This window comes from Trematomus bernacchii, unplaced genomic scaffold (genome assembly GCF_902827165.1).
Source record: "Trematomus bernacchii unplaced genomic scaffold, fTreBer1.1, whole genome shotgun sequence".
Taxonomy (NCBI): Eukaryota; Metazoa; Chordata; class Actinopteri; order Perciformes; family Nototheniidae; genus Trematomus; species Trematomus bernacchii.
Window position 1 is genome coordinate 23,956,974 of NW_022987720.1, and position 21,839 is coordinate 23,978,812.

The 21,839-nt window shown below is 40.4% G+C and overlaps 6 gene segments (V, D, J or C); all 6 read right to left on the bottom strand.

Annotated features, from left to right (window-relative positions):
* Positions 1–262: 262 nt before the first annotated feature.
* Positions 263–3,117, bottom strand: LOC117492126. The segment is given in 2 exon segments: positions 263–609; positions 3,043–3,117. Coding segments are annotated over 2 exon segments (396 nt in total).
* LOC117493018 lies at positions 1,561–2,092 on the bottom strand. The segment is given in 2 exon segments: positions 1,561–1,877; positions 1,974–2,092. Coding segments are annotated over 2 exon segments (345 nt in total).
* Positions 3,118–8,043: 4,926 nt separating the features above from the next.
* LOC117493019 lies at positions 8,044–8,568 on the bottom strand. The segment is given in 2 exon segments: positions 8,044–8,359; positions 8,456–8,568. Coding segments are annotated over 2 exon segments (345 nt in total).
* Positions 8,569–14,543: 5,975 nt separating this feature from the next.
* LOC117492989 lies at positions 14,544–15,045 on the bottom strand. The segment is given in 2 exon segments: positions 14,544–14,882; positions 14,971–15,045. Coding segments are annotated over 2 exon segments (363 nt in total).
* Positions 15,046–15,854: 809 nt separating this feature from the next.
* Positions 15,855–16,619, bottom strand: LOC117492127. The segment is given in 3 exon segments: positions 15,855–16,175; positions 16,272–16,436; positions 16,592–16,619. Coding segments are annotated over 3 exon segments (495 nt in total).
* Positions 16,620–20,698: 4,079 nt separating this feature from the next.
* Positions 20,699–21,244, bottom strand: LOC117492996. The segment is given in 2 exon segments: positions 20,699–21,058; positions 21,147–21,244. Coding segments are annotated over 2 exon segments (360 nt in total).
* Between the last annotated feature and the right edge of the window lie 595 nt (positions 21,245–21,839).

A 21,839-nucleotide genomic window follows, 5' to 3' on the forward strand; every position in this document is an offset into this window, starting at 1 on the left:
TTAAACTTTCTGCTGTACCCCGTTAGACATTGTTAAAAACAAAATCTTCAAGGTTTTTGCATAACTTCACTGGGGACTTCCACCAGTGTCGCCCTATTGAGGTAACCTTTGACCCTGACTTTTTTTTTTCTTTTAACACTAAAGACGTCTTGTGACAGAAGCATTGCGTGCAGGGAAGTATTCACATCTTGTGTATATAAAATATCCTGAATTAAGGTGAAAAATGACTTGCACTCTCTATTGGTTAATCCCACTGAAAAACTCACTGGTTTTTGTACAGCTCTGTGGCTTCCTGTATCACTGTGTGTCGAGCACAGTAATAAACAGCAGAGTCTACAGCCGTCAGACTGCTCATCTGCAGATACACCTGCTGTCTGTTGTTGTCTCTGGAGATGGTGAACCGGCCTTTCACTGACTCAGAGTAGAACTGGAGGGCACCGCCACTCTGGATATAAGCAACCCACTCCAGTCCTTTTCCAGGAGCCTGTCTGACCCAGTGCATGTCATAGCTACTGAATGTGAATCCAGAGGCTGTACAGGTCAATCTGTGAGATTCTCCAGGCCTTTTAGTCACTGGTTCAGATTCTGTCAGAGTCTGACCATCAACACCTGGAAAGAGGATAAAAGTCACATGAATTTAGTTGGCACACAAATAAGATATATGTCAAATAATTATTGGTGAAAATATTGACCTGCCCAGCAGACAGTGAGCAGCAGCAGTCCTGTCCTATAGTCCATCATGTTAAACTGTGTGTCCTCTGTCCTCTGTCCTCCTCTCTGCAGTCACATAAGTAGAGGGGGAGATATCTGAGTTTTGCATTGACTCCTCCTTTCTGATTGAACATTGTCCTCTTTTAATAGTATTTTATGTTAAAAACATTATCTCTCACATTTTAAATTGGTAAACATTTCTTATTGGGCTGTAAGTCACTTTGTAACATTTTAATATTGTTATGTAATTCAGATTTGTCAGATGAAACAAACAAATAATGGCTTTTAATTGATTAAAATAAAGGTATTAACATTATTGTCATTAAAAAATGCTTTGAGTTAATTTAGTAAATAAATCACTTTACAGGTTTTATCAACATCTCATGTCTTTAACATTTATATTTTTAATCAAAAATTATGTTTTGTGTCAAATAAAGAACAGAAATGCATGCATTTGTTTTTGGAAAGAAACTCTGACATCCAACAATGTTTTGTTGTGTTTTGTCTCGTAGATGTACTGTTTAGTATTTGTGAATAAATAGTGTGAACAATATTCTTAGAGCTGAAATTGGTTGTAAAGAAACTTAAATTTAGAGGACTAAATGGAATTACTGAAAATATATAATACTGGATACTTGAAAAGGCTGATGTTTAACAATTTAAAGAAGAGTTATTCATTTTTTTATTCTGGGAATACATACAGTAATGTATCAGTGAGTATAACCTCTAAATGTTTAAACTGATGATGTAACAATGAGCTGGTGTTGAGATCATTTCTGGTCTGAGGGCTCCTCCTCTGGTGGCTTCATGTTACAAGTGTTCAGGCTCTGAGGGGTTTTTGTTCAGCTCTACTGATGGTGTGTGTCACAGTGTGTATCTGGCACAGTAATACACAGCAGAGTCTCCAGGCTGCACGCTCTGTCCGTTCAGAGTCACTGTGTTGCTGGAAGAGTCTAAGTCGATACTGAACTTGTTCTTCAGTGAATCTTTGTAGTATGTAGTTGAACCAGCTCCCATTCCTATCCACTCCAGTCCTTTCCCTGCAGGCTGTCTGATCCAGGCTGTGTAGTAGCTGCTAACAGAATAAGAGACCTGACAGGTGGTCAGACGTTGACCTGGCTGCACAGTCACAGAGGCTGGCTGTATCAACTGCTCACACTTCACACCTGTGGAGGGAGACATGGTGAATAGTGAGCGACGTTAATAACAGTGAGCAGTCAGTGTGAGCGTTCTGTCAGTGTCTCTGCCTCAGTGAGACTCACAGGATCCAGCAGCCAGCAGCAGCAGCAGAGCTACAGAGAACATGGTTGGTGTTGAAGGTGACCTGATGGAGCTTCTCTTCTTCTGCTGCAGCTGACAGCATGATATCAAGTCTTTATAGCAGACTGTGAGGAAGTTCACTTTGCATAGAGAGGGACACTGACAGCCTATAAAAGAGGGATGGACTGTCAAATCAAATCAAATCAAATCAGGTTTTATTTATATAGCACATTTAAAAGCGATTTTTGGTCGAGCCAAAGTGCTGTACATGTAATAAAAACACATTACTACAAATCACAATAAACGACAATAAATTACAACAGATATATCTTAAAAACAAAATAAAAATAAAACACACGGAAAAGTCAGGAGTCGTGATTTGGATTTGTGTTTGGACATACAGTATGAAATAACATTTATATTTTTAAACAATACATGAAAATTATCTTTTTATTTCCAATCAAACCTCAGACAAACAGTATATTTATTGTCTGATGTAACTTTTGGTAGCTGCTATCTGATGGAAGCAGTTTTATTGAGGCGATATTTCTTTCATTGTCTTGATGATGTTGATCTCAAGCCTTTTTGTGATTGTGAGAAGCAGAACACAAAGTTTTGAATTTGTATTTGAACTTGTTGAGTTTTTGTACAGCATTTCTCCTTCCTGTGTCACTGTGTCTCTCGAGCACAGTAATAAACAGCAGAGTCTACAGCCGTCAGACTGCTCATCTGCAGATACACCTGCTGTCTGTTGTTGTCTCTGGAGATGGTGAACCGGCCTTTCACTGACTCAGAGTAGTACTTGGTGCTACCGCCATTGTCGTTAAAAGCGATCCACTCCAGTCCTTTCCCAGGAGCCTGTCTGACCCAGTTCATATGGTAGCTACTTAATGTGAATCCAGAGGCTGTACAGGTCAATCTGTGAGATTCTCCAGGCCTTTTAGTCACTGAATCAGATTCTGTCAGAGTCTGACCATCGACACCTGTCAAGAGCATACAAACACATCTGGTGAAATAAGTTGTTGACACAATTAGAAGCTGTGTTAGATAAAGATCAGTAAAGATGCTGACCTGCCCAGCAGACAGTGAGCAGCAGCAGTCCTGTCCTATAGTCCATCATGTTAAACTGTGTGTCCTCTGTCCTCTGTCCTCCTCTCTGCAGTCACATAAGTAGAGGGGGAGATATCTGAGTTTTGCATTGACTCCTCCTTTCTGATTGAACATTGTCCTCTTTTAACAGTATTTTATGTTAAAAACATTATCTCTCACAATTTTAAATTGGTAAACATTTGTTATTGGGCTGTAAGTCACTTTGTAACATTTTATTATTGTTATGTAATTCAGATTTGTCAGATGAAACAAACAATGGATTTTATTTACTGTTGATTCAAATAAATGTATTAATTTCATTTCAAACCTTTATTTATCCAGGTTGTATCCCATTGAGATCATTGATCTCTTTTTCAAGTGAGACCTGCTCAAGTAGGTTCCACATGAAACATTAAAACATAAACAGAACAACAAAAGGACATCATACAGTGTCATTACAGGGATTACAATTTACATAACTATCCACATGAACAGGTACCAACAGCTTCCGATTCAGTAGCATCCAACCGAGCTTTAAAAACATTTAGTGGCACCAGATTGCTCAGTTTCCATTTCAATTGCAGACTAGTCCAGGACAGTGGAGCTGCGCATCTAAATGCTATCTTCCCTAAGACAGTCCTAGCAGTTGGCACATTTAAAAAAACCACAGCATGCGATCTCAGGCAGTAGCCACTTACAATTCGCCGTGAGATCAGGGAGCAGATGAAGGATGGAAGTTTCCCTAACATGGCTTTATATATAAAAATGTACCAGTGACTGAGCCTCCGTACAGTTAGCGAAGGCAAACCAGCCCTTGCATACAGGGTACAGTGATGGGTTAATGCTTTACAGTTTGTCACAAATCTCAGTGCACTGTGATACGCAGCATCTAACTTGACCAGGCAATTGGCAGGTGCATTCATATAAATCAAATCACCATAGTCCAGCACAGGTAAAAAGGTCACAGAGACTAGCCTTTTCCTGGCCTCGAGCGAGAAACAGGACTTGTTCCTGTAGAAGAAACCTAGCCTAACCCTCAGTTTTTTAAGCAGGTTATTGACATGACGTTTAAAAGTGAGACAATCATCAAGCCAGATACCAAGGTATTTGTAACAGGCAACCACTTCAAGTTTTATTCCTTGCGTAGTTACAATATCTAAAACAGGCTCTGGTGTCTTTTTAGCTTTTGAAAAGAGCATTACCTTGGTTTTATCAACATTTAAAAGAAGCTTTAGTTCAGAGAGCTGAGTCTGAATAATGTTAAAAGCAGCTTGCAATTCAACAACAGCCTCCTTAATGGAGGGACGTGCACAGTACATAACGGTATCGTCCGCATAAAAATGTAAGGTTGCTCCATCGACATTTTCACCTAAACTATTGATGTAGATGGAGAATAAAAGTGGACCTAAAACAGAACCTTGAGGAACACCATTAGTAATGTTTAACCACTCAGAAGACAGCCCATCAAAATGAACACATTGGGACCTTTCAGAGAGGTAGTTCACAAACCACCCCACTGCATGGCTGGATATGCCAATACTGAGTAGCCTCTGCTTTAAGATGCGATGATCGACGGTATCAAACGCTTTGGAAAGGTCAATAAATAGAGCTGCACAGCTCTGCTTATTATCTAAAATACTCGCCACATCATTCACCACTTTCATTGTGGCAGTGATGGTGCTATGTTGCTTTCTGAAGTCTGACTGATGTTTAGACAGGATGTCATTTGTACATAAAAACACCTTTACCTGCTCACTCACTAGGCGTTCAAGAACCTTAGCCAGAACTGATTATTTAGAGATGGGCCTATAATTATTTAATAAAGTGGCCTCCCCACCTTTTAGTAGAGGCAGGACATACGCTGACTTCCACAATTTTGGAATTGTGTTTGTGCTGAGGGAGAGGTTAAAAAGAGTAGTGAGAGGTGGAGCAATAAAATCTGCAGCTATCTTTAAAAAGAAAGGTTCTACGTTGTCCGGGCCGGCCGGTTTCTTAGGATCTAACTTGGTTAAAGCTTCACGAACAACATCAACAGTAAAAGGAGTAAAACTAAAAGGGTTTTCCAAAACACGTTTTTCAGAGTCACAGACTGTGGTGTTCACAGAAGCAGAGTTAGTCACAGAATCAAACAGAGAGCCACAGGACACAAAATGCTCATTAAAACAATTTAACATAGTGGCCCTGTCCGATATAGTGCCAGATGCTGTGGTAATGCACGGAGGTAGCTCATTACGGATATCACCGGTGGATATCGATTTTACATGTATGGCTTTCCAAAATTTTCCAGGATTATTCAGGTTCTTTGTGGTAACTGACAGATATTACTTCGACTTAGCACTTTTTATTTGTGATGTGAAGCTATTTCTTAGCTGCCTAAAGCGTAGCCATTCTACCTCTGAGCCTGATTTCCTGGCCTTTGCCCAGGCCTTGTTTCTCTCATGTAGGAGACTAGATAAGTCAGCAGAAAACCAAGGGTTGTCTCGTCCCTTCACTCTAAATTTACGCAGGGGTGCATGTCTATCTATAATTTCCATAAAACCAAGATAAAAATAAGACCATGCAGTTTCTACATCAGCACACAGATCGATTTTACCCCAATCAAAATCAAACAGATCATGTACAAAACCCTGCTCCACAAAATGTTTTTTGTCTCTCTTACTGATAATGCGAGGTTTAACCTTTTGGACTTTTGTGTCCCTAATTGTGGCTACAACACAGTGATCACTCAGATCATTTGCAAATACTCCCACAGATAAGTATTTATGGGGAACATTAGTTAAAATTAGATCAATTAAGGAGGATTTATTTGGGGACTTAATGTTAGGGCCAGTAGGACTGTCTATAATCTGAGTAACATTCAGAGAGATACAAAGGTTTTTAAAATCCTCTGACACAGAAGTTAACCAGTCCCAATTAAAATCACCAAGCAGCACTATTTCCTTGTAGTCAAGTTGAGATAAAAGTTTTGCCAATGAAGATAAAGAGTCCTTGACAGCTGAGGGGGGTCTGTAGCAGCCCACCACCATGAGCTGTTGACCCTTTGCTACTTCAATATTTAAGGCTAAAAATTCTAGTTGTTTACTAATAGATTTGGAAACCATCTTGGTTACACAAAACTTATTTTTCACATAAATGGCAACGCCACCACCTTTTTTAGGACGGTCGGTACGATATACACTATAACCATTTAAGTAGATGTCAGAGGCCAAAATAGATTTATCTAGCCACGTTTCTGATAAGACAATGATATCAGCATCAGTCGAGCTCGCCCAAATGCGGACAAAATCTAACTTAGGTAACAGACTGCGCACATTTAAGTGAATGAATCCCAACCCAGATCGAGAAATAAAATCAGCAGGAGTAGCTATCTGACTACTACTGCTACTGGGCGGTCCAGGGTTTAGTTGTACATTCCCTGATAGTAATAATAGCAAAAAAACAAGCACCTTTTCCTCTTAACCGACACACATACATTGTCATCTGCTTTAAAGTCACCAGCAAACTCCGCGAAAGTGAGATTAGAGCTCAAGAAGCAGTCCTGAAGAACCATCATAGCAGGCAAGTGAGAAAGACAAACATTTGTCGAACTGAATGTCTGTGACAAGGCAACCAGTAATTGTTTGTGTAACACATCCGAACCTTTACAGGGGATGTCCACTGCGGGCGGTAGAACAGACCTGAACCCAGTCGACTTCTCAGGATGACGAGAGAACTTCTCATTGTCCAAAATAGCTAACAGGCATAGCAGAATCACGATAGGGGCCATTTTCCCAGACCAGCACAGCATCCGGATAGGCGCGCAAGCAGGCCCGAAACGTGGAGGCGCTCTGGTCTCTCCGCGATATCCCCGGTGCAAAACCTCCTCAGCACAGCAGGATAGGCGAAGCAGGCCCAGCTCGAGGCGTAGAGGCGCTCCGGTCTCTCCGCGATATCCCCGTGGTAAAACCTCCTCGGCACCGTAGAGCACGAGAGGTGGACCAGGTGGATACAGGCCTCCGCTACAGCAGGTGTAAAGCAGGCCGCAGCCCGAACGCGAAGCCGCTCCGGTCTCTCCGTTACGTCAAAATCTCACCAGGACAGCAGCACACGACCTCTCTTGTCCGATGATTAATATTATTGTCATTAAAAAATGCTTTGAGTTACTTTAGTAAATAAATCACTTTACAGGTTTTATCTACATCTCATGTCTTTATTATTTATATTTGTTATCAAAAATGTCATTTTGTGTCAAATAAAGAAACTCTGAAATCCAACATTTTTTTGTTGTGTTTTGGCTCGTAGATGTACTGTTTAGTATTTGTTAATAAATAGTGTGAACAATATTCTTAGAGCTGAAATTGTTTGTAAAGAAACTTAAATTTAGAGGACAAAATCCAATTACTGAAAATATATAATAGAATAGAATTTTTTTATAGAATAGAATTGGGAGGGATGAAACCCTCTTTAATGGTCACACATGCAGAGCACACAGCACACACAGTGAAATTTGGCCTCTGCATTTAACCCATCCTAGTACCAGGAGTCTAGTACTAGGAGCAGTGGGCAGCTATTGTTCAGCGCCCGGGGAGCAATGGGAGTGAGGGGGGGAAGGGGGGTGTCCGGTGCCTTGCTCAAGGGCACCACGGCAGGGCAGGAGGTGAACTGGGACCTCTCCAAGTAGCAGTCCACAATCAATTTTTAGGTCTGGTCGGGGACTTTGAACCGGCGACCCTACAGCTCCCAGTCCAAGCCCCTACTGACTGAGCCACTGCCGGACAATACTGGATACTTGAAAAGGCTGATGTTTAACAATTTAAAGAAGTGTTAATCATGTTTGTATTCTGGGAATACATACAGTAATGTATCAGTGACTATAACCTCTAAATGTTTAAACTGATGATGTAACAGTGAGCTGGTGTTGAGATCATTTCTGGTCTGAGGGCTCCTCCTCTGGTGGCTTCATGTTACAAGTGTTCAGGCTCTGAGGGGTTTTTGTACAGCTCTACCGATGGTGTGTGTCACAGTGTGTATCTGGCACAGTAATACACAGCAGAGTCTCCAGGCTGCACGCTCTGTCCGTTCAGAGTCACTGTTTTGCTGGAAGAGTCTAAGTCGATACTGAACTTGCTCTTCAGTGAATCTTTAAAGTATGTAGTTCCAGTGTCTTTCATTCCTATCCACTCCAGTCCTTTCCCTGCAGGCTGTCTGATCCAGGCTGTCCAGGAGCCAAGAGAATAAGAGACCTGACAGGTGATGGTCAGACGTTGACCTGGCTGCACAGTCACAGAGGCTGGCTGTATCAACTGTTCACACTTCACACCTGTGGAGGGAAACATGTTGAATAGTGAGCGAGGTTAATAACAGTGAGCAGTCATTGTGAGCGTTCTGTCAGTGTCTCTGCCTCAGTGAGACTCACAGGATCCAGCAGCCAGCAGCAGCAGCAGAGCTACAGAGAACATGGTTGGTGTTGAAGGTGACCTGATGGAGCTTCTCTTCTTCTGCTGCAGCTGACAGCATGATATCAAGTCTTTATAGCAGACTGTGAGGAAGTTCACTTTGCATAGAGAGGGACACTGACAGGCTATAAAAGAGGGACGGACTGTCCTGTCAAGAGTTGTCTTTTGGATTTGTGGTTAGACAATTATAAGGATACATTTTAAGTTACTTATCACTAACTTTTATTTAATCTTAAATCAGATGTAATCATTTATTCTGCTCAGCAAAACCCTAACCCACATACTGGATACATCATGCATAAATCCATTCTCGATACTTTCTGTAAAAAATAAAATAATGGGACAATATTGTTGCAAGAATACCTGAAGTAAAATGTATATCTAAAAAAGGGGAAGTGAAATTCCACATCAGCCGTTGCTTTCATACAGTAGAGTGTTTAGAAAAGCTGTCTTTTTCTCCTTATTGTCATCTGACTTTTTATCATTTACTGCCACCTGTTGGTACTAGTGATAATAAATAGTTAGAGCTTTTTGTAAAGCCTCTGTGCTTCCTTTAACCACTGTGTCTCTAGCACAGTAATACACAGCAGAGTCCTCTGGCTTTAAGTTGGACAGCCTCAGATGCACCATGCTGTTGGTATCATCTCTACTGATTTCTACACGTCCCTCCACGCTGCTGGCATATTTGTTGCTACTAGCCGAAGAGAAGCCGCTCCCTATCAATTCCAGAGGTTTTCCAGCAGGTTGTCTGACCCAGATCATAACACAGCAACTAAATGTGAAGCCAGATCCCCTGCAGGAGAGACTAATGGCGCAGTTCCACTACACGGTCAGCCTCGGCCACACTCGGTACGGCTCGGTACGGCTTGGCCTTAACAGGGCCGACTCACTTCATGCTGCGCTTCCATTACAGTTTAGGAACTGGGGTAGTTACCAGTGGCGTCGCCTGGCCTGGGCATCCGGGGCTTTAGCCCCGAATGTTTTTTCTGTAGCCCCGGACAATTCTCCCTCAATAATATAATACATTAACCGTGCTTTACGTGAACCTCATCATGACACAAGAGAGGATGGCAGCACTGTAATTTCCCGTGTTCAGTGAATGCAACAGAGGCATGACACCAGACCAATCAGAGAGTTGCATGGAAATAAACATGTGCTTGTGTCATTCAAGCTCGGCTCTGTGTGTGTGTGGCAATAGCACATTAGTGTGATAGAGAGAGAGAGAGAGAGGGGGAGGGAGGGGCCGGTGTCAGCATGGACGTGTTGTTAGCATCTGGTTAGCTAGCTGCACTAACGGACATAAGGAGCTGTTTGTTCCACAAGAAGCTGGAGGAGAGTCCTCTCCTCTCAGACTGAGAGACTCAGGTGAGCTAAAGGACTCTCTGAGTGTTTAGATAGTTAACTTTAGTCTAAGTTATCTCAGTGGGTCTCAAACGGTTTGGTCACAAATTATTCAAAAGATTATTTCCGCGGCACACCTTCATATGATCATTATAGTTATTAAAAAAAAGAGAATAAAGGAAAAACAGTTATGAAATACTATATGGCAGTAAAACAAGAATAGAGTTTAAAAGGGGAGTGATTAGTAAAATATCCATAAAGAAAAAGTACATCTGTTTACAGTTCTGCTTCATATGGGTGTTGAGAGAGGTATCCATAGATCTCTTCATTTTGCTCTCAAAGTGCACCAGATTGATGCATTTAACTTCAATATTTAAAAAAAAATCTTCCCGGGGGAGCATCCCCCCGGACCCCCCTAGAGGAGGTAAGCCCCCCACTAAAAAATACCACTTTACCCCTGCCTATATGCCGTGAGCTGATTATCGAGCCTTCATTGTAACAGTCGCGGGTGTACTGTGTGTGCATGTGGGGAGTGTTGCAGTAAAAAATGCCACTGTTGTGCCGCCGCCACTGTGGGCTAAGCCCCGAATGTTTTCAGGTCCAGGCAACGCCCCTGGTAGTTACTATAGTAACGCAGTGTAGGCGGAGCCGTGACGTCATCTTCAACGAGAACTCCAGAAACACAACACAGCCGTTAGCTGTTAGCACTCAGAGCTCACAGCTCCTTATATATGTTCAGAAACTCGACAAAAGTTAAACAAGTACACACCACAGACTGCCTGTGTCATGGTGAACACAGTCGCTGCTTTATTTATGTCTGTATAGGCCGTTGTTGTGAGTGTGGACGGTCGAAGCATATACTGCGTTAGCTTAGCCAATCTCCATCTAGAAAAACACGTATTTTAAAAGGTTTTTCGCCTGCCGTCTGTCTGCAGACTTGACAAAGCATTAATTCATGGTTTTTACTAACCGGTATCAGTATGTTGTTACTTCGGCATCATTTTGAAACGTGTATTACAATTAAATCACGGTCAAATATGTCCATCTTGTTGTAGTTGTAGCCCCGTTGCCAGCGCTCCTCTCTCTAGTTTAGCATACTCAGCCCGACTCAGCCCTGTTTGTTGGCCTCGATAGAACCACAATTTTCTCGGGCCAGAAAAGACGTGAAAAAGTGGCCCCGGGCCGGGCCGGGCCGGAACTAGGCCTAGTGGAAGCGCAACCAAAAACGGGCACGACACGGCACGCTTAAAGCGAGCTCCGCGCTGTAGTGGAACTGCGCCATAAGAGTCTCCCCAGGCCTCTTCACTACTGAAGAGGGAGGAATAGACTCCATACTCTGACCTGTACAACCTGATACAAAAAAGAAAAAGAGAAGCAAAGAAGATAGTGAGATATTTTGAAGGTTTTCTGGTATCACTGACTGACCATCAGTGGATGTTGTCTGATAAAAGATAAAACATCAAGAAGCAGGAGAGCTCACAGGGCAGAGAGAGAGCAACCAGCAGAAGAGAGAGAGTGTTGATCATCCTGAGACTGGAGATCTGACCTCTGATGCTCCACACAAAGTACAGAGCAGTCAGACAGAAGTACTCTGCACACACTGGAGATTTGCATCAGGATAGCATGGGGAGGGAGGGGCTTTTGCAGGGACTGTTATAATTCATTCAAACCATTGAGTCCGACTGGATCAGATCAATAATGTTCACACCTGCGGAAACGCAAATCAACATAATCTATATCATTAATCGGCCCACTCAGTGTTCTTGATGTGTTTATTAGTGAGATCTTCAGCAGGTTGGTGACACCCATCTTAGATTCTTCAGAGACTGAACCTACAGGGTAACTTTGAGAGGATGTGTGTCTGACCCTCCTCAATGAGGTCCCTCAGGGGTGCGTCCTGGGTCCCCTCTTCTTCTCTCTGTTCACCTATTCATTGGCTCTCATTTTATAAATATCTCAATATCTTGTTTTCAATATAATACATGCAGAGGCCTGAGAAAATACATTTGGGGATCTCTACGTTATAATCATCACTCAAATGTTTAATAAGCGTAAGGAATTATACAAAATACCTCCTAGCTTAAAGGTGGGGAAGGTAAGTTTGAGAAACCGGCTCGAGATACAGTTTTTGTTATATTCCATGGAATGCTCTTAACATCCCGATAGCAATGAATATTTTAAGTGCTTTGACAAAAAATCCATAAAAAAATGTCATCTGTGGAAGCCGTAGTACTGTAAAAAGCACGACCAATCATTTTAGCCGGCCCGGCTAAAATAACTGGATGGCCTACCTGCCTGTCAGCCTTCCATCTGTGCACAAACTTATCTTGTGCCCTCATTGGTCATGTGCGCGTTCGTGTGTGTTGGAGGAGGGGCTCTATAAGGAAGTGGCAGATTTTCTCCGGCTGTGTATTTTCAAATTCTAGCGATCTCAAGCTGGTTTCTCCAAAATTACCTACCCCACCTTTAACAGTCTCCAAAAGAATATGATTTTGATTAATATTTCAAACAAAGTCCTCATATTTATGTTGGATTCTTTAAAAGCCATATAACACAGAGAAGACAAACACATTTAGACATTAACAGTCTGCAAGGTTTTTGCATAGCTTCACTCGGGACTTCCACCAGTGTCGCCCTCTTGGGGTAACCTTTGTCACTGACTTTATTTTAAAACACAAAGACGTCTTGTGACAGAAGCATTGTGTGGGGAAATATTCACATCTTGTGTATATAAGATATCCTGATTTAAGGTGGAAAATTACTTGCATTCTCTGTTGGTTAATGCCACTCACAATGAAGTGGTTTTTGTACAGCTCTATGGCTTCCTGTATCACTGTGGCCTTCAAGCACAATAATAAACAGCAGAGTCTTCAGACGTCAGGCTGTTCATCTGCAGATACACCTGGTCCACGTTGTTGTCTCTGGAGATGGTGAAGCGATTCTGGACTGGTATAGAATAATATTTATTAGTTCCACTCGGAGCAGAAATGAAGGCAACCCACTCCAGTCCTTTTCCTTCAGCTTGTCTGATCCAGCTGATATCAGTATCACTATCTGATATTCCTGCATATGTACAGGTTAGTTTGTGGGACTGTCCAGGGCGCTTTACCACCGCTTCAGACTCAGTCAGAGTCTGACTGCAAACACCTGGAGAGAAAAGCAGCTTGATCACAACAGACCCAAACATAAACCTAAGAAAAGTAGAAAGAAGAGTGCAGGAGTATGTACTCACCATAAATCCATGAAAGCATCAGAAACATTAAACATCTAGCTAAAGTCATAGTGGAAATGTGTTGTGTGTGCTGCAGTGGTTTGAGCTCTCCTCTTCAGTTTGCAGTGAGATAAATAAAGACTCAGTGCTGAAAATGAAGAATATTGAGATGAATAATTAACAGTTTAAAATGTTGATAATATTAAATTCTGATAACATGAACAATCTGCGTAAACTGTTTTGCTGATTTATATAGAAACCATTCGTTATCAAACAAGACACACAGGAAGAAATGCCTGAGATACTGAAATCTGTTTGAACTACGACTAAATGAACTCATGAATCTGCAGTGACTGCTGATCCAGCTCTTAAAATGTTTGTTGTGTGTTTTAGTGAAGCAACCTCTCAAGGGGTGAGAGTATAAACCTGTAGTTCAGTCCAGGGTCTGAGTGTGAGTTAAGATCAGTGAGAGCAGCAGATCTGAGTGTTTCCTTTTACTGACAGAGGAGAGGGGAACTCAACACTGACTGCCATCTAGTGTCTTTATGAGAGCAGCTGCTCCATGATATGCATTAATGGTGCTGAAATGTGTTCATGTATTGTTGATTTTATTCCTATTTGGACATTGATTTGTTTTGTCCTTGTCTATTTTTTTTGGCAGTGATCAATTCATCTAGATCTTTTTTTAATTGATTACGTTGCTGGTAATTTATGAACTCTCTCAAGGCTGAATTTCATAATTGTATTATATACAACCAAAGCAAAAGATAACTGAATAATATAATTCATTGTAACCCTTAGATGCATAAGTGGGTCTTTTTTGAGCCGGTAAGGTGGTTTTCTTAGAGTATCTTTGTAATTACATTTTTGTATCATTTCATATTCCAGCTATTCCTCAAAAAACATGTTTTGGATATCACGCCATTCAAATTTTTTATTTAAATGTTATACATTTTAAGAAATTGTAGTTTTCGTATTACTACCCCAAGCTTCCATAAGTGGGTCTTTTTTTGACCCGGTGAGGTGGTATTCTTGAAATATATTTGTAATTACATTTTTGTATCATTTCATATTCCAGCTATTCCTCAAAAAACATGTTTTGGATATCATGCCATTCACATTTTTTATTAAAATGTTATACATTTTAAAGAATTGTAGTTTTTGTATTACTACCCCAAGCTTCCATAAGTGGGTAAAAAATTACCCGCATGATTTTTCTATGGAATTTCGTATTTTTTTTCAAAATGTAATTTTTTTTCCTAAAATTATAAATAGTGAAAAATTAAATATAAAATATTTCTAGTGTGTACCAAAATATAATGCTAACTATTATACAAGTGATTTTTCTTAACCAAAATAACAAAAATGGCATAAAAACACATATTATTCTAATACGGGTCCTTTTTGACCCACATATGGAAGAGTGTAGGGTCCAGTCATTCGTGCATCTAAGGGTTAAGGGTCTATCTAAGATAAGGATGAGGCCTGTAGGTTTTTGTACAGCTGCTCAACCAGCTTCAGTCACTGTGTCTCTCGAGCACAGTAATAAACAGCAGAGTCTACAGCCGTCAGACTGCTCATCTGCAGATACAGCTGCTGTATGTTGTTGTCTCTGGAGATGGTGAACCGGCCTTTCACTGACTCAGAGTAGAAGATATTGTCACTATCATCTTCAATAATCGCAACCCACTCCAGTCCTTTCCCAGGAGCCTGTCTGATCCAAGCCATCCAAGAATTTTCAAAGTCAACTCCAGAGGCTGTACAGGTCAATCTGTGAGATTCTCCAGGCCTTTTAGTCACTGGTTCAGATTCTGTCAGAGTCTGACCATCAACACCTGTAAAGAGGATAAAAACACATCTGGTGAAATAAGCTGTTGACACAATTAAAATCTGTGTTAGATAAAGATCAGTAAAGATGTTGACCTGCCCAGCAGACAGTGAGCAGCAGCAGTCCTGTCCTATAGTCCATCATGTTAAACTGTGTGTCCTCTGTCCTCTGTCCTCCTCTCTGCAGTCACATAAGTAGAGGGGGAGAAATCTGAGTTTTGCATTGACTCCTCCTTTCTGATTGAACATTGTCCTCTTTTAATAGTATTTTATGTTAAAAACATTATCTCTTACAATTTAAATTGGTAAACATTTCTTATTGGGCTGTAAGTCACTTTGTTACATTTTATTATTGTTATGTAATTCAGATTTGTCAGATGAAACAAACAAATAATGGATTTTATTTACTGTTGATTAAAATAAATGTATTAACATTATTGTCATTAAAAAATGCTTTGAGTTAATTTAGTGAATAAATCACTTTACAGGTTTTATCTACATCTCATGTCTTTAACATTTATATTTTTAATCAAAGATGTATTTTTTTTTTTAATCAAAGATATGTCAAATAAAGATCAGAAATGCATGCATTTATTTTTGGAAAGAAACTCTGACATCCAACAATTTTTTGTTGTGTTTCAGTCGTAGATGTACTGTTTAGTATGTTTCAATAAATAGTGTGAACAATATTCTTAGAGCTGAAATTGGTTGTAAAGAAACTTAAATTTAGAGCAAAAAATGCAATTACTGAAAATATATAATTATAGATACTTGAAAAGGCTGATGTTTAACCATTTAAAGAAGAGTTATTCATTTTTTATTCTGGGAATACATACAGTAATGTATCAGTGAGTATAACCTCTAAATGTTTAAACTGATGATGTAACAGTGAGCTGGTGTTGAGATCATTTCTGGTCTGAGGGCTCCTCCTCTGGTGGCTTCATGTTACAAGTGTTCAGGCTCTGAGGGGTTTTTGTACAGCTCTACTGATGGTGTGTGTCACAGTGTGTCTCTGGCACAGTAATACACAGCAGAGTCTCCAGGCTGCACGCTCTGTCCGTTCAGAGTCACTGTTTTGCTGGAAGAGTCTAAGTCGATACTGAACTTGCTCTTCAGTGAATCTTTAAAGTATGTAGTTCCAGTGTCTTTCATTCCTATCCACTCCAGTCCTTTCCCTGCAGGCTGTCTGATCCAGGCTGTCCAGGAGCCAAGAGAATAAGAGACCTGACAGGTGATGGTCAGACGTTGACCTGGCTGCACAGTCACAGAGGCTGGCTGTATCAACTGCTCACACTTCACACCTGTGGAGGGAAACATGTTGAATAGTGAGCGAGGTTAATAACAGTGAGCAGTCAGTGTGAGCGTTCTGTCAGTGTCTCTGCCTCAGTGAGACTCACAGGATCCAGCAGCCAGCAGCAGCAGCAGAGCTACAGAGAACATGGTTGGTGTTGAAGGTGACCTGATGGAGCTTCTCTTCTTCTGCTGCAGCTGACAGCATGATATCAAGTCTTTATAGCAGACTGTGAGGAAGTTCACTTTGCATAGAGGGGGACACTGACAGGCTGTAAAAGAGGGACGGACTGTCCTGTCAAGAGTTGTCTTTTGGATTTGTGGTTGTACAATTATAACGATACATTTTAAGTTACTTATCACTAATGTTTATTTAAACTTAAATAAGATGTAATCATTTATTCTGCTCAGCAAAACCCTAACCCACATTCTGGATACATCATGCATAAATCCATTCTCGATACTTTATGTTAAAAATAAAATAATGGGACAATATTGTTGCAAGAATGCCTGAAGTAAAATGTATATCTAAAAAAGGGGAAGTGAAATTCCACATCAGCCGTTGCTTTCATAGTGTGTTTAGAAAAGCTGTCTTTTTCTCCTTATTGTCATCTGACTTTTTATCATTTACTGCCACCTGTTGGTACTAGTGATAATAAATAGTTAGAGGTTTTTGTAAAGCCTCTGGGCTTCATTTAACCACTGTGTCTCTGGCGCAGTAATACACAGCAGAGTCCTCTGGCTTCAAGTTGGACAGCCTCAGATGCACCATGCTGTTGCTATCATCTCTGGTGACTTCTATCCGTTCTTGTAATCTACTGGCATAGTCTGTTCCACTTGCATCGCTGTAAACACGACCCATCCATTCCAGTGATTTTCCAGCAGGTTGTCTGATCCAGTGCATGCTGCAACAGCTAAATGTGAAGCCAGATCCCCTGCAGGAGAGACTGAGAGTCTCCCCAGGCCTCTTCACTACTGAAGAGGAAGGAACAGACTCCATACTCTGACCTGTACAACCTGACAAGATACAAAAGAGAAATGATCACTAACACACCAAACACAGGGCTGAATCACTGACTGACCATCAGTGGATGTTGTCTGATAAAAGATAAAACATCAAGAAGCAGGAGAGCTCACAGGGCAGAGAGAGAGCAACCAGCAGAAGAGAGAGAGAGTTGATCATCCTGAGACTGGAGATGTGACCTCTGATGCTCCACACAAAGTACAGAGCAGTCAGACAGAAGTACTCTGCACACACTGGAGATTTGCATCAGGATAGCATGGGGAGGGAGGGGCTCATGCAGGGACTCTGTTGTAGTTTGATCTAATTGACTCAATTATTTGTCTTTCTTTTATTATATTCACTTATCCTTCTATTTGACATCTAACAATAAACTCAGAGTCATGCTCCCTTTTTGTTTTGAAGTATTTTATCCATGCCAAAAAATGACCCATGGTCCCATAAAATTAGTGGTTGAGTAACTTGGTTATTGAGTATGTGTTGGCTTTGTTGGTGGTTCGTATCCTTGTACTTCTTACACTTACACAGTAAAACCCAACAGTGTCCTCAGGCTGCAGAAAAAGTCTCTAAGGATGTAGAAGAGTCACCATAGTTGACTTAGCAAGGATTGTGTTGCCATTATTTGATTTATTGTAAAAACAATTCCTAAAACTCTCAAAATTAGTAGATGTTATTTCAGTAAAAACATAATTCTTTATTTAAACCACAGTATTCACTGGATTCAAACTTATGTTATATAAGGTTATCCTTTAAAAAAATGCAGGTATTCTGTGAGTCATGACAACCTGTCTCAACGCAATAACACACATGTTTTTCTAAATGAAATACATTTCATTATCAGCTGGCGATCATCCAATGGGAATTGTGTTTTCACAGCCCTGACATGCTTCAGTGGTTTTCATACAGGGATCAGTGATGTTCAGTTGTTGTACAGCGTGGTAGTCTAGTGTGTCACTGTGGCTCTCGTGCACAGTAATAAACTGCAGAGTCTTCTTGTGTCAGACTCTTCACCTCCAAGTACACAAGATTTTTGGAAGTGTCTTTGGTGATGGAAAACTGGCCTTGCAGTCTTTGGGCAAATATGGTGCCAGTTCCACTATCAATGCGTCCGATCCACTCCAGTCCCGTCCCTGGTTTCTGCCTGATCCAGTGCAGCCAAGCCAGAGGAAGTCCTTCCACCTTACAGGACAGAGAGACTGGTTCTCCTGTTCTGCTGACCACCGTCTCTGAGGAGGTGAGGGACTGGCCCTGAGCCGCTGAAAGAGACACAGAGTTTAGATGAAGGGGAACCAGCAGCTCTTCTCCTCCTCTGCTGGACCGACTTCACTCACCTGAAACCAGAGCCAGGAGGACCACGCTTTGTACCAATGTCATGGTGGGAACTTGTCCGAGTCTGCAACAACAGAGGCTGTATGAAGGATATATATTGTGCATGCAGAATGGGTGGGGATTATCCATCAGTGTGTTGGGATTTGCATTTTTTAGGGGGGTTGCAGTGTTGATACATAAAGACTAAATGTGTGAGAAATATGAGAGAAGGTCCATAACAGACCCAATAATAAGATGTTGTTTAGTCTTTTCTACTTGTTGGTATGTGCATTTCTGAGAGACTATAGTCTGGTGGGTGATTTAATGTATACAGAACAAGCTGCTCTGTCAGTCTCGTACTTTCATTTGAAAATGATAGGTCACCTCAGTGAGGGGGATTACTGCTAAAACAGCAACATGTCACTCAGGAAGACAAAGATTTTCTCCCAGAAAGTGAAAGTTTGTCTTATTGCAGAATGATTTATTTATCCAGCGTATATCACAATGCACAATCACAAGAACAAACAGCCATTCTTCCTTCTGTTCATCATGAATTTCTTTCAGACGTGAGATTAACACATGAGGCTGCTTCACTTCCAACTGAATGTGAGTCATGTGACAGAAATGTCTACATTTAGTGTTTCTTTTTGCCCATACGTGAAACATACATTTAGAAGATGTTATTTCTGTCCTTGGCTGTTTTATGAGGAAATTATTATTTTAAATACATATTTCTTTTTATTATTGTGTTTTGTAACTTGTTGTAACGGTTTTTTTCATTTTCATAAAAACGACAACAACGAATGATTTAGTCAACGTATAACTCTCCTTGTACTCTATCAACAAAGTATGTAAAGAGGATAAAAACACATCTGGTAAAATAAGCTGTTGACACAATTAAAATCTGTGTTGGATAAAGATCAGTAAAGATGTTGACCTGCCCAGCAGACAGTGAGCAGCAGCAGTCCTGTCCTATAGTCCATCATGTTAAACTGTGTGTCCTCTGTCCTCTGTCCTCCTCTCTGCAGTCACATAAGTAGAGGGGGAGATGTCTGAGTTTTGTATTGACTCCTCCTATAACTAAGTGTGTGTGTTTAAAAATAGACTTCATGTAAAGTATAATGATTTTGATTGCAAGAGGGACTCACCTAGGCCTACATCCAATATGACAATAAACTAAATTAATTAACTAACCATTAATCTCAGGTGTATTTGATTTAAATTGGGTTAGATCAGAGCTGCTTCTTTATTTATTTCATTTCATCGTTTATTTGAAGAGTGCATATTGATGAACATTTAAGACAAATAATGCTTTAAAACGTAAACATGCCGGATTTTAGCTTTGAGCTCATTTCCATCCGTAGTCCCTCACATACAACATTTAAGAACATGGCATTTATATACATAGCAAAAATAAATACATGATATGCAGAAAGAGCATGAGCAGCATATACAAGCATTAACCACATGGCAGTACAATGTAGCAGCTACGATATATAAAGTGCAAGAGAAGATACAGGAGCTACATCAAGTGCAAGAGGAGGGAAACATTGTTAATAAATATTTGTTAATTGAATCAACTTCTCCAATGTGTTTACGGTGGATTAAAGTTAGCCAGTTAGCTGACTGGAATCAGTTGTTTGTCTCCAGTGTTAAATATAGAATTTGCTTCATTTGGTTGTGGTTATGTTACAGTAATGTTTCAAATTCAAACAGATAAAACTTTCCTGATGATAATGTTTATGATATAATGATGATTTGTGTTCAATCGGCAAATAAGATAGATGTTTTTTAATGTTTAATGTCATCAAAGTGTGCTTTCATTAATGTACTTCTAGAGATACATGGGCACAGCTTAACCATACTGAATCAGATAAACAGCTGCGTTGTTTGAAATGGGAAACCTTTAATATTTTTTTTATATTATCTGTGATACGGGACTGCGGATGGAAATTAGCTTAAAGCTAAAATCCGGCTCATTTACGCTTGTAAGCATTTTTTTGTTTTAAAGTGTTCATCGATGTGCACTGTCGCGGTTCCAATAAACGATTAAATGAAAATACATTTTGATCGAGGCACAAAAGACAAAGAAATACATATTTTCTGTTTAAATTCACTATATTTCTTTAGGTTGTATCTGAATTAAACATTGCGTCAAATGAGATGAAATAGGATGTCAATATAAAGTGAATGCTCTCATGGGTGGTGGTAAATAGAGGAAGTAGTTTTTGTACGACTCTCCTGTTACTGTCTCTCACTGTGTGTCTCTGGCACAGTAATACACTGCTGTGTCCTCGGCCTTCAGACTGTTCATCTGCAGATACACCTGCTGTCTGTTGTTGTATCTGGAGATGGTGAACCGGCCTTTAAATGACTCAGAGTAGTATGGGGTGCTACCAGTGTCGAAAAAAGCGATCCACTCCAGTCCTTTCCCAGGAGCCTGTCTGACCCAGGCCATCCAGTAGCTACTGAATGTGAATCCAGAGGCTGTACAGGTCAATCTGTGAGATTCTCCAGGCCTTTTAGTCACTGGTTCAGATTCTGTCAGAGTCTGACCATCAACACCTGTCAAGAGGATAAAAACACATCTGGTGAAATAAGCTGGTGACACAATTAAAATCTGTGTTAGATAAAGATCAGTAAAGATGTTGACCTGCCCAGCAGACAGTGAGCAGCAGCAGTCCTGTCCTATAGTCCATCATGTTAAACTGTGTGTCCTCTGTCCTCTGTCCTCCTCTCTGCAGTCACATAAGTAGAGGGGGAGATATCTGAGTTTTGCATTGACTCCTCCTATAACTAAGGGTGTGTTTTTTTCAGAATAATTATGCAAGCCCATTTTTAAAGCGACAAACAATAGACTTCATGTAAAGTATAATGATTTTGATTGCCAGAGGGACACACCGAGGCCTACATCCAATATGACAATAAACTCAATTAATTAACTAACGATTAATCTCAGGTGTATTTGATTTAATTTGGGTTAGAGATTAGATGATCAGAGCTGCTTCTTTAAGGGAAACATTATTAATATATATTTTTTATTGAATCAACTTCTCCAATGTGTTTACGGTGGATTAAAGTTTGCCAGTTAGCTGACTGGAATCAGTTGTTTGTCTCCAGTGTTAAATATAGAATTTGCTTCATTTGGTGGTGGTTATGTTACAGTAATGTTTCAAATTCAAACAGATAAAACTTTCCTGATGATAATGTTTATGATATAATGATGATTTGTGTTCAATCGGCAAATCAAACAGATATTTTTTAATGTTTAATGTTATCAAAGTGTGCTTTCATTAATGTACTTCTAGAGATACATGGGCACAGTTTAACCATACTGAATCAGACA